Raw genomic sequence first — 13,683 nt, 5'->3', positions numbered from 1 at the left:
AAGAACCAAGGGCACAAACACCTGACAGCACCAACTCCATCAGCAGGACAGCATCCTCAAACTAGTAGACCTGTGCCCCTCAACCCATTTCACCTTCAAGGACAAGACCTACAAACAAATCATGGGACACCTATGGGATCACCAATATCAGGACGCTTAGCAGAAGCAGTTATGCAGAGATTAGAACGAACAGCCTTCCCATGATCCAGCCCAAGCTTTGGCTCCTCTATGTGGATGACATCTTTGTCATCACGAAACGCGACAAATTAGAAGAAACCCATAAGCACATAAACAACATCCTTATTGGTATAAGGTTCACCAAAGAGGAAGAGAACAACAACAGCCTTTCCTTTCTAGATGTCACAGTAGAATGAAAAACCAATGGAGAGCTGCAGACCAGCGTATACAGGAAAGCCACACACAGACTAGGTACTCAGCTACAAGGGCAGTTGTCCCAACTCCCACAAATGGAGTTGCATCAGGATATTATTTAAATGAGCCATAAAGCACTGCAGCTCCCAGGACCTACACGAAGCTAAGGAAAAACACCTGTATGACATATTCAGGAACAAGGTGTACCCGATGAACGCAATCCAGTGATTCCTACACAACAGGCCTAAACAAGAGACAACACGCCCATAGACTCTGGCCATTGCAATATATTAAAGACATCTCTGAGATGACGACCAGACTACTCTGGCCCCTAGCCATCATAGTAGCCCACGAACCTACCACCACTACTATCAGAGCTGAAACGGCTTCTGGTTGTACCAACAACCAGCAAAATAAACATCACATACAAATATCATTCAAGGATTGTAACAAACCTTACGTTGGATAGGTGGGTAGGAAACTATCCACCAGGATACATGAGCGCCAACTAGCAACCAAAAGACATCACCACCTATCACTAGTATCCATATACACAGATGAAAAGGGACACCAGTTCGACTGGGACAATACATCGATCCTGGGACAGGTTAAACAAAGACACACACGGGAATTCCTAGAGGCCTGGCATTCAAAATGGAACTCTATTAACAAACATATCGATTTGGACCCCATTTTCAAATCTTTCAGAAAAAGAACCAGAAGTGATATCACCCACCACAAAAGACCAAGGCAGATATATAGCAAGCAGGATAGAACCTCAGCGCTTCATCAGAGGCTCACTGTTACTTAGCATGGTGAGAAAATGTCTGAGAACAAATCTACCAGCTCAGCGAATAAACTTACAACCTGAGCTACAAATCTTCTCTAAAATCGCAAACATAATATGCAGATGTTATAGACATGTGAGCAAGCCTGTGTTTATACATGTACGAATAAAGTTGGATGTTGTGACAATGTTCAGAAGGTTGGACACAGTAGTGAACTGCTGCATTCATACTGTTGTACATAACAAATAAGTGACACACTCACTTGCCATTTTTATCTTTCAGTTGGCTCATGTGGCTGCTTTGAAGGTGAATGGTGATAAAGGTACATATTAACTTGGAAAATTTCCAAAGTTCCATATATCATTGTGATTTTATAATAATTACAGTAATGTATTTTAATATCTTTTAAGAGCTATCTTGCAATAATCTTCAAAAAAAATCTACTTTTTAAAGCAGTTTTTAAATGTTTGCTTAATTCTTTTCTGAGTAACTTGAAGTTTTCTTTACATGAATGACAAGACTGGTTTTGCTTTGAATTTAGAAGCATTATTTTGGTTTTTCTATCTCCATCTATTTTTGTATATAAATTAGAGAGAAGGAATACAAATCTCACTTACTTATTGCAAACTCTGAATTAAACTCTGAAATAAGTATGTACTTAATCAAATATCAGCCATCCTACCACAGCTGTTGCTGGTTTCTGTGATGCTAACAAGGGTTAAAGATAAACACACCTTTAACTGGGAAAGTAAAGCCTTGTAGAATTTGTTAGTTTAAGATTTATATGTTTAGCTTTCTTTAACCATTGTGCTTATCTGTTAGTTTATATGGAGCTATATGATCTCATTTGTTTTTTTTAAATTGCCTAAGTTCTTTGAATTTTTAATTTCCTCAGAAAATTCAGTGGATGAAGAAAATGATGCTTCAGAAAATCAACCATTTCCTTCTTTGCAACAGGTACGCAGTTTGTGATACAAAATATTGATTATGTAGAATATCTAGTAGGTAACTTTGATGCACCTTTTTCATACTTTAATCCTGTGATAACACTAAACCCTCTCCACTCCCGTTGAAGAGTTTTGCATAAGAGTTGGGAGGTGATATGTGAGCGGAATAAAATAGCTGCTTGTTGGCGGGATCTTAATTCATCCATAGATATTTTGTTTTGATTTATTTCTCTAAGAATTATGTTCAAATCCATCCTTTTGGCAGCAGCCATATTTTTGCATTTTAAAGTTTCATCCTATTTTAATAGGTTGTTACAATTAAGTATTTGTGAAATTTCTTTTTTTGTGGGTCAAATAATACTGATGAATTTCAGCATGAAATAAATATTATTTTTTTTAGGTTTTGGTATGTGTGCCTGAGCATATTGGATTCAACATTGAAATTAAATGGCCTTATCAACAAAAGGTAAGTCGCATAGCATCGCAATCTTTGTGATGTAGTGGGTGCAGCGGTCTGATTGTCATTATTAGAGTGTTAACATAATCTGTTGATAATGAGTTCTAAGAAAGCCTTTCACTTTCAAAGACTGACACATTTGCCCATTCTTGGTTTTGATTTTTTTTAAACTAATTGACTTTCAACAGACTGGAAAGGAGAGGCCCTCAATCTATAACAAGGTATAGTGAATTAGCAAGTGTTGATATAATTTAGGTTGGTCAGTAGCACTGTTGCCTCTGACTCAGTTGATTGCAAGCTCAAATCTTAAATAGTTAATCTAGGATAATAATCCATTGAGGTGTGAGGAGAATGCTGTATTGTTTGAAGTGGTATTTTCATGGGGTTTTTTAACTTATTCATGGGATACAGGCATCACTGGCTAGGCCAGCATGTATTGGCCATCGCTAAATGCCCAGAAGGCAGTTAAGAGTCAACCACACTGCTGTGGGTCAGGAATCGCACCAAGGCCAGACTAGGTAAAGATGATGGATTTCCTTCCCTGAAGGACATCTTTGAATCAAATGGGTTCAATCGACAGCAGTTTCATGATCATCATTATGCTCTTAATTTTTAAATTGACATCAAACTCCACCATCTGGCATGGTGGGATTTGACCCAAGTCCTCAATATTACTTGGATCTCTGGATTAATAGGCTAGCGATTATACCACTAGGCCATTATTTGAAGAGCAAGTATCCTGACCATTCTTTCATGCATCGTTTACTAACTGCTTTTATATCTAGATTTAAGATTACAGCCTCAAGTTTGTTGATCCCTCAGGGATGTTAATTCAAAATAGTAACCCAACAGGCACAAGGCTGTAGCGTGGAATTTTATCACAGTTCTGCACAATTTGCCTGAACAATGCAATTTTGAATTGCTAGTGTGCACTCTTCTGTTATGGGAGGAGGAAATTGTCAAATATATGTACAGCTTTGTTTAATTTTCAATAAATTATTGGCATGGCAGTGGATAAAGGATACTCCAATGTATATGGTAGACCATTGTATTAAAGGTTTCACTTTCGGTAATGTTTGTTTGTCAAACTTTATTTTTAACTGCATTGGCTGTCAATAGAAACAACAAGAAAAATTATTTTCTCCTGTTAACAGGATGGTACCTGGGAGGGCAATTTGCCAACATATTTGGACATGAATCAAGCTGTAGATGTAATCCTAAAATGCATCTTGGAAAATGCATCTAAGCGAAGAATAGTGTTCTCCTCATTTGTTGCTGATGTCTGTTCAATGTAAGTTTGTTCTTTGATGTTTGGGATTAGTATTTTTATTTCTATGTTGTATATTCTGATTGCCATATCTGTAAATATTTAAGAAAATGTATTTTTTTCCTCCCATTACCGTTGCTAATAATGTTTACATTCCTTCCCTATGATTCTATAAAATCACTAGCCATTTATCTTGCATAAGCATTTAATCTTTTAACCAGTGGACACTGATTCCTGATTTTGTCCAATGTATCAAGACATCTGTACGTCTGGAGCAGATAGAAAACAGGAGTGGTGGGGAAGGTCGGATCCATAACTGCTCAATGCAATTTGTTGTGTGACGTTAGATTTGGATCTGACAGTGACCTTGTGAGCCACAGTCCACCTACACTGCCTCTCAACTATTTTGTACAATGATGTGTAAGTGCCAGTGTTGGACTGGGGGGGACAAAGTTTAAAAATCGTACAACACCAGATTATAGGCCAACAGGTTTATTTGGAAGCACTCGCTTTTGGAGCACTGCTCCTTTGTCAGTTAGCTACCAAATAAATCTGTTGGACTGCAACTTTATTTTGTATGAAGTAGCAAAGAAGGGTTATCAGCATCCATTGATTTTAGAGTCAATAAAAGTGGTAGGGTTTGGTGACTGAAATGAAAAGCTGGTCTAAGATTTTGAACAATGGGTGTAGTGAAAAGATAATAGTGCTATAATTCTGGCTGTAGCTGGTGCAGTCACAGCATCAAGAATTAGCAAAGGATTGCACTTAAATAGACATGGCGACTCTCAACTTCATACACTAAATTGATCTCATTTTAAAACTTGCTAGTAGCTCTGGCAGTTCAGTAAGTTTTTAAGGTGTTGCATCAATATCATAGCCTCAATGCTCCTGACAAACTATTCTTGCCAGCAGTAGTACAGTATGATATAATAGCAGCATAGTCTGAGCCTACAACTTGAAAGTCCCAGTGAAGTAAGTTTAAAGCACCAGATGTTACCTCCTCTTTCCTGTTAGTCCTCTCACCAAAAACAGTAGAAAGGGAAGTACAAATATTTTGGTTCTCTGAGTTAAATACTGATCAATTTTATCTTCCTAGGATCAGACAGAAGCAAAACAAGTATCCAGTTCTTTTCTTGACCCAAGGTTATTCTAACGTCTATTCAGAGCTTATGGATCTCCGTTGCCGAAGCACACCAATTGCGATGAGTTTTGCACAGTCAGAAAGCATTCTGGTAGGGATTGGTCCTGTACACATTATTATACGCTGGCAGAAGAATACTATCTTTTAGTATTATGCTTTCAAATAACATGACCTTTTTTCAGCTGCTTAAAGCTTTTTTTTTGTTTTTGGTGAAAAGGGAATCAATGTTCACACAGAGGACTTGCTCAGAAACCTGGACTATATCCAGCAAGCCAAGTCAAGAGATTTGGTCATTTTTTGTTGGGGCGATGATACCAATGAGTCTGAAAACAGGAGAATACTGAAGACGAGTGGAATTGATGGGCTCATCTATGATAAGTAAGACCAAAGAAGACTTGTTGAATTGTACTACATTTTATGTTGTTGTCAATTGTTAAAATCAGTAACTGCTCATGATTTGAAAGAAAAAAAATGTTTATTGTTTTGACATGTTCAGAATATGGATGTGTTGTGGGTAAATTCCCTGCAAACTATCTTTAATTCAGCTATATATTAAGAAATCTCACAAATAATTAAGTATTGAGGGATTTCAACTTGATTGCATGTGGCAAACAAACTAAGACCCCTCAAGTAAGCTAGTTAAGTCTTGCAGCTGAACTTGACTACAATCCAATTAATGGTGGAATTTAGCTGGAATTCCAACTAATTGTTTCTGGAAGTGTCCAGGGTTTGATCCTTGTGCAGGGTTACCTTCGAAGTTCTGCTGAGTGTTCTAAAGTTGCTTTCTTAAACCTTCTCTCTTTCAACTTTGTGGTGTGTAATGTTATTGATCCTTTAGATCTTCTCACTCCTCCAAAAGTAATTACGCTTTTGCAGACCTGAAGTCTGTAACTTGCCACCTTACCAGATGTAGCTCCCTGTTCCTTATTACATACTGTCAGCTATCTGTTTATAACAGTCTGTGCTACTTTTAAACCCCTTTACTTCAGGATCTTCAAGAGGTTTTCATTGCTCATTTACCACAATGCAGCAGCTAATCAAGCAGTGTTACCTCTTCTGTCCCAGGAAACTACTTGTTTTTGTTGCTCTGACTCCTTCCCAGGCATTAATTAGCATGTTGCCTTTAATTCCTTTATAACCGGTTTCTCTTCGGCCTTTCACTTCAGGAAACAGTTTTTTTCCAGGAAGATCTATTACTGGTTCTTTCAATCCATGAAGTTTTTGTAAGTTCTGACATCTCAGATGTCACTGGCAATAGTTACTGTTTCTCCTCTCCCTATTTCATTCTGTATTCAAGTTGCTTCTCTTCCATGCACTGGGCAAGTTGTTTCCTTTCTCCAGCCGTAACACTTCCTTGCTGCCTGCAAAGTTACTGGTCAGTACTTCCCAAACCTCCTTTCCCTGCGTGACTTCCTATGACCCCAGAATGTGAATTGTGGGGGGCTTTAGTGCTAAACATAAAATGAATTCTGGTAATTTATTTTTTAGTATTTTTGATTACATTTTGAGCAATATACCACATACTTTTTAGTTTACTTCAAAAATTAATTTTAGGTACATTCTCATGTTGTATTTGTTGCTTCTGTAAGATCTTTCTTGAACTTGACTAAGCTTCAGCTGTGAATCATTGCAGTGAACACGAGTGAGTCATTCAGCAGCTTTATGCAATGGCTCGTGTTCTCACCAGATCAACACATTTCGTGACTATTGTTGAATAGTAAAATCGATTTGGTGCTGTTTTTTAATTCCTCTTTTGTCCTTCCTCCTCCCAGGGTTGTTAAGCTCAAATGTAGTGTTCTGAAATTGTGTAATACAATAATTAGAATTAGAATCCCTACTGTGTGGAAACAGGCCCTTCGGCCCAACAAGTCTACACTGACCCTCAGAGTATCCCACCCAAACCCATTCCTCTACATTTACTCCTGACTCATGCACCTAACCTATACATCCCTGAATACTGGGCAATTTTGCATGGACAATTCACCTAACCCCCACATCTTTGGATGTGGGAGAAAACCGAAGTACCCAGAGGAAACCCACTGGGAGAATGTGCAAACTCCACACAGACAGGTGCCCGAGGCTGGAATCAAACCTGGGTCCCTGTGAGGCAGCAGTGTTAACCACTTAGCCACCATGTCGCCCCTGCAGTGTGTATACTGGGGATTGAAAGTTTCTGGTCATCTTATTTAGCTGTTTGCTCTTGTTACTAACTAAACCATTGGCTTCTGAATTTAATAAATGTTTCTTACAAACAAGGTAACTGGGAAAATTTTAAAGTGCTCTAAATTTGTAACAAATATTTTTTGGTTTAAACAGGATCTGTGACTTTGTACTGGGACAGACTAATATCTTCCAAGTAGAGGAATTTGAGGAACTGAAACAACAATTAACAGAGGAAGTATTTGTCAATTGCTCGTGTTCTGATGTCAGCCATTTTGATTGTCAATCAACTCAGGTAGACAGCTTCAATGAGGGCAGTTATCCAAGTGAAATAAAAAGCTGTGAACAGGAAGCATTCAGTGCAGAATCTGACTCTGGACAAAGTTGTAGTTCATTTTGATCTGAAACAATTCTTCGATTCTTCCATATTTTAATACTAGAGTTCTTTTATTCTCAGTCCATTGTGGCATGAACAATAATTTAAGTTCTTGGTTTTCATATTCTCTTTTTTAAAAAAAAGTTTATTGTATATTCTTCAAGGGGAAAAATAGTGTTTTATTTTGTAATACATTTAATGTGCCATTTAAATTTTATTATGGTTGGGGGCATTTGCATGATGCATTCACATCAATGTTTACATTTACTATGTTACCTTCCATTGTTTGTGCATTATTTCAGATTTAAGTTCATACAGTGCAATTGTGATAATTTGTTTTCTATTTTGGGTGAGGAAAGCTCAAAATTACTTTTACTAGAAGCTAGCTAATGGAAAAAGAAAGTGATGTCTTTGCGACAGTCAAAGTACAAAATGAACACGTTGCTTTCTTTGCCATTAAATGTGCTTCTTATGAAACAGTGATTGCTTTAGATTTTTGACATTTTTAGATCAGAAATGTGTAAAGTACTTCTAGATAGAGGCCAAGTGTCTATTTGCATTGGCCAAATTATTTTTTACTTTTAGATAGTGTAGAAAGCTTTTGCATGATTGTTATAAATCTCAGTTGGCCACACAAAAGCTTTTAATATATTGATATTCTCATTTGGGTGACAAGTGCTAACTATGTTTCTCATTGTATGATTGAATTATTGGCTTTGATAATTTCTCTTGGAATGCCACCTGTTGTATAAATGAGATAATTAACGTTACAAGGAACAAAATTATGTAAAGAAGTAGTATATTAACTGCATTATTAAAGTATTATGAAAATAATCCTGAAGTTCAAATTTTAGTCTGTGAAGAAAATACTGCTACTTGCTTGGCTATGAAATCCATAAATCAATACTTGCATGGTTTACCAGCCACACTGATGAATACAACTGCAATCGCACGTTTTTCATAACATTTAAGGTTACTATTAAAATATTCTGTTTTAAGAATGTTGAAAGAGTCATGTTCATCATAATTTATCAATTAAAATTGAAAAGCGATGCGTATGTTGGCACAGGATAGAAAGAAGAATTCAGCTGTGAACTGTTCAATTTTAGCATAAATATTTATTTCTCTAAAATAAGTGAAATGCAACACCATATTGTTTTATGGGCCAATGCATGCAGCTCCTAATCTTCTATATGATTCTGAACTACTTCAGCTGTGTTTAAAAAAAAATCTTATATAACTTTGGTTTCTACCAACTTATTTCCAAGGCATCTATAAATTCTAACATAAAAGATGATCAACAAGTTGTGGAAAGTATTGGTAATATATGATAAGTGGATAATATGGCAAATTGGGTGTGGAGTCTAATAAAATGAACTGTGAATAATTTGAAACCAACATTCATTCCTAAGATTTGGATTGGACTTTACCATTACATACACCTGCCAAATTGTCCCATTTTTAACTAATACTTACAATTAAGTCTATACTTCCATGATCACATCTATTTATGTTTGGTGTTTGAGGTAGCATAGTATCTCCTGAGTGTGCTTCAGTGGAAACGGGTTCTATGTGCACAATTCTATCAAGATTGAAATTTTAACAAGTCTTTAACTTGATTAATATTAATGCATCTGGCAAGGTATAGTTTACAGTTGTGAGAATTGCAACATTCTTCAAAGTAGTGATTGGGTGCAAATTACAGTAAATAATATTTGATTTCTCTAAGTTACTGTAAATATTGGTCAGTAGTATTTCTCAATTTGCATCCCTAGCTATGGTTTCAGCTGCTTAGCATCTGTACATGTCTATCCCTTCCTGCCTTCGAAGCTAGAATCTGTATTAATAGAAATTATACTTCATATTAGAAATTGTACTCCATAACTTATATCCATCTTTACTGTTGTAAAGTTTAGCGTGTTTGTCTCTCAAAGCAGTTATTATGGTGTGACTATTTACAATTACTGCAGAGGTGTACATTATCTAAAGCCGGCAACTAGTCTGTTTAAATATTTGTCTAGAAAAGTGATTCAATCGCTAATAGCTGACCGTACATACTTACATCTTCCTTACCTTTTAATCTTACAACCACTATGCATGAAAAAACAGTTTTGGGATCTTAGCAAAAGATTTAAACTGTCTATATATACTCAGGAAATATGTATTCAGTAGCATGAATTAAGATTTAACATCTTGCTCATCCTGTTATATTTAAATGTGTACTTAATGTAAAATAAAATCATGGCTTATTATGTCATGCTTTAAATGAGGTAAAAATGTTTCTGGGTTTCTCTAATTGTTTATACATGTCCCTCAACCTTTTTTTCGCTCCACCATCGGCTTGCGTTCTTCTAGATTAAAAACTTCGCTATTTCTCTGCATAACATCTTCACATCTTTTCAGATGCTCATTAGTGTCTTGCTCATTGATCAAGCAATCTGTTGCATTACCTGTAGAGCATTTGGAGATGTCTCCAAATATCAAAATGTTTTCTCTGGGGTTGGGGTGGGGGAGTTGTTGGTACGTTGCTGATGTTTGTCAGCAGAAGGGGAAGGGAGTCCAAAGCTGACTACATGGAGTAAAGAAGTTGTCATTGCTTTGGAACGTTGGCTTCTTTCCTGTGCAGAAATTAAAATTGAGAACATCTGTATTTTGGTCATCTCAAAAATTAGTGTTTGCATTTTCTACTAACGAAAAACTTTATTTCCTACTGTCATCTTTGCATTTTTGTGAAACAGTCACTTAGATGCAGAAAGCCATGTCTCAGCTCATATTTCAAAGTTTGAGTATAATTTAAATGCCAACATAAGCCAGTAGATATGCAATCAGTGCAATTTTTGTTTTTCAAAAATACTAAAGCATTCAAGTTAATATTTTATAATTTGATTCACTTAATGTTATTTGCAAATACTTTAAGATTTGCCTTCAATGCACATACATAGTTCAGTGCAAATGTATTAATTGAACCCAGCAATGGAAGAAACTTAACTTCAGTTTTAGACCCCTCTAGTCTGTGCAGTTTTGTTTTAAACCTTTGAAACATTTATTTTCAAAAACTGAAAATTGTGTTCATATAGAAGTTTTTTTCAAAAAGTGGTAAGATTCTCATGAAACTGGTTGCTCAGTCCCTTGAAATTGCATTGTTCACTTAGATCCTGGCTGATCAGTATCCACGTTAATCTCATTTGACCCACGTCCCTTTGTAGCTGAAGGTGGGGTAGTGGAACTATTGCTGGGAAATTTTTGTGTGTTACATGAGGTTAATGGTGTGGGGATATGGATTCAAATCCTATCTTGGCAGATGATGAAATTCTAATTCAATTAAAAACAGCTGCAATTAAAAACTAGTCTCGTGTAACCATTATCATGGAAGCCATCTGGTTCACTAATATTCGTTAGGGAAGGAAATCTGTCCTCTATACCTGACCTGGTCTACATGTGAATTACGACCCACAGCAGTGCTTGGTTAGTAAATGTTGACTTAGCCAGTGGTGTCCACATTAAAAAGCCATTAATCATATTCCAACTTTTCTCAAACCTCACTTCATAAAAGTTATTCATCATCCTAGCTAATATCCTCGTGAACATGTTCTGCATCTTTTTTCCATCACTTCTTGACTTTCCCTGTGAGGCACCTAAAATAATACATCACAACAGCTCCATCCAATAAAGAAATTGTCAATTTTTATTTATTATTCACTCACAGGATGAGGGCATCGCTGGTTAGGCCAGCATTTATTGCCTGTCCATAATTGCCCGGAAGCAGTTAACAGTCAATCCCATTGCTGTGGGTCTGTCATCATTAGGTAAGGATGGCAGTTTGCTTTCCTAAAGGACATTAGTGAATTCTGACAATCGACATTGGATTCATGGTCATCATTAGATTCTTAGTTCCAGATTTTTTTATTGAATTCAAATTCTACAATCTGCCATGGTGGGATTCAAATCTGGGTACCCAGGACATTATCTGGGTCTCTGGATTAACAGTCCAGCGATAATACACTCCCACTTGGTCATCGCTTCCTCTTAATGCAGGTACACAGTCCTTTTATCCAAATCCAGATGTTTCTTGGAATTTGGAATTTTTTCGGAATAAATTACATTTTCATAGTGAAGTTTTTTTTAAAATTAACAGCAGAAGCACGTGTGACTAGTACAAGCGCTGGGCCACACCGCCACGTCACATCTGAGTGACATGGTTCGAGTGGGTGTGGAGCTGGGTCACCTGTTCACAAGCCAAAATGATGCACCACACTCCACAAAAATATTTTGGATATCAGAACTTTTTTGGATAAAGGATTGTGTACCTGTATATAAAATAAAGAAATGCCAAAACCTTACAGGAAGGCTAAAATTATATCAAATCTTATTTCACATGGTACACAGAATGTGAAAAATTCTAGCATTTACCCTACAATGATAGTTTTCCTCTACTTTGTATCTTGAATAGCGGTGTTGCATTTGTTACCTTTCAAACCACAGGAAGTACTCCAGAGTCCTGGAAATTCTACTTCATGAAAGCCCTTGCGTCCACCATTTCTGTAGCGAACTCTGGCAATCCAGAACATAGACCAGATTTTAGATTAGATTCCCAATAGTGTGGGGAAGCAGGCCCTTCGGCCCAACAAGTCCACACCAACCCTCTGAAGAGTAATCAACCCAGAACCGTTTCCCTCTAACTAATGCACCTAACACTATGGGCAATTTAGAATGGCCAATTCAACTGATCTGTACATCTTTTGGACTGTGGGAAGAAACTGGAGCCAGAGGAAACCCACGCAGACACACGGAGAATGTGCAAACTCCATACAGACAGTCATCCAAGGCTTGAATTGAACCTGGGTCCCTGGCACTGTGAGGCAGCACTGCTAACCACTGAGCCACCATGCTGCTCCATTTTGTTGCTGATCATCTCATCAGTATTCTTTCTTCATATCAATATCCTTAAGCCTTCCACGTCTATTAGTTTTTTTCACTCCCGATTAACTTTGGAATTAACTTTTTATGTCTTATTATGAAGGTAGATACAAAGATTTCATTCCATGCTTTCCATTTCCTTAATCCCCATTTTAATTTCTCCAGCAGCCCCTTTATTTGTTGATCTCTTTCTTTTGCATGCTTATCCTGCAACGTTAAAAATCACACCACACCAGGTTATAGTCCAACAGGTTTATCTGGAAGCACTAGCTTTTGGACCGCTGCAGCTCAGTCCAACACCAGGACCTTCACATCATGGCTACCATTATCCTACAACAAGAGCAATCAGTGGCTACAAACCAGTTGGACAACATCCTGGAATAGGTGCTGAGTTATGTGGTTGATCCTGCCAATATGCTCATGGACTCAGGGAAAGGTCCCTTTGTTCAGTCAGCTCCTGGACCACAGGTGATTTGTGAACTCCTACGCCCACCCCTCACAGGAAACAGAAGAAGTGCTCTCAAAACTTCAAAAGGAACCAAAAATCAAGGCGCCTCCTCTTCGAGAGTTCAGACTATGACTTGGAACCAAAGGACAGACGTGGATCACCAGTATTTACCATTAATGCCCAGTTAACCAGATTCCAGATGACGGATACGTGAATACCCACATTGAGAGTTCCCACCCAAACAACGTCCACTCCAGCCTTGTTTGAGCCAGAGATGCTTGCATACCTTACAAAACCTTGTAATTCAGTAGATGAGGGATTTGCACACATCACAACAAGTGATAGAGTCAGCATTACATCATTGTGTGGAATCTTTGGAATTCCTGATACAGATTTCCAAAACATTTTATGTCTTAAGGTCTAACTAATCAATGGATGCATTATTTTTAAATAATTTGCTGTAGACATTCATTTTCACTGAGTATGTCTTAAAATTAGTAATGTCTCCATCTCTTTAAAATTATTTAACGTCCATCATAGCCAAAAGATGGCTTTGGTTGAATACTCACTTGAAAGATGGTGCTTTTGCCAGTGCAACACTGCCTCAGTACTACACTGGAATGATCGCTTCTCGGCCTTTTGGCTCGGAATATGTGTAGTTCCTGAGGACCAGAGGAAGAGATTCTGCTCGAGTGCTGTCGGTTCGACGTAGCGGACGTGTGCTGGCGGGGGAGAAACCGCGGGGATTGTGCTGCGAGTCGTCGGAGCTGCTGGAGACCATCGCTGGATCGTGATTGGACGTTGGAGGAT

At 37.5% G+C, this 13,683-nt stretch overlaps 1 protein-coding gene across 3 annotated transcripts in view; it reads left to right on the top strand.

Annotated features, from left to right (window-relative positions):
* Window positions 1-9,785, top strand: part of gpcpd1 (glycerophosphocholine phosphodiesterase 1) — a 70,967-nt gene extending 61,182 nt beyond the window's left edge. For all 3 annotated transcript variants that reach the window (XM_043696567.1, XM_043696566.1, XM_043696568.1), the window contains 7 exons: window positions 1,443-1,482; window positions 2,056-2,117; window positions 2,508-2,573; window positions 3,719-3,855; window positions 4,928-5,063; window positions 5,190-5,350; window positions 7,289-9,785. In XM_043696567.1, the coding sequence (XP_043552502.1) occupies window positions 1,443-1,482; window positions 2,056-2,117; window positions 2,508-2,573; window positions 3,719-3,855; window positions 4,928-5,063; window positions 5,190-5,350; window positions 7,289-7,532 (846 nt within the window). In that variant the 3' untranslated portion in view covers window positions 7,533-9,785. The remainder of the gene's footprint in view (window positions 1-1,442; window positions 1,483-2,055; window positions 2,118-2,507; window positions 2,574-3,718; window positions 3,856-4,927; window positions 5,064-5,189; window positions 5,351-7,288) is intronic.
* The last annotated feature ends 3,898 nt before the right edge of the window (window positions 9,786-13,683 follow it).

This window comes from Chiloscyllium plagiosum, chromosome 9 (assembly GCF_004010195.1).
Source record: "Chiloscyllium plagiosum isolate BGI_BamShark_2017 chromosome 9, ASM401019v2, whole genome shotgun sequence".
NCBI classification, from domain to species: domain Eukaryota; kingdom Metazoa; phylum Chordata; class Chondrichthyes; order Orectolobiformes; family Hemiscylliidae; genus Chiloscyllium; species Chiloscyllium plagiosum.
The sequence above is the reverse complement of the archived record's forward strand: the minus strand, read 5'-3'. Positions and strand labels throughout refer to the sequence as shown.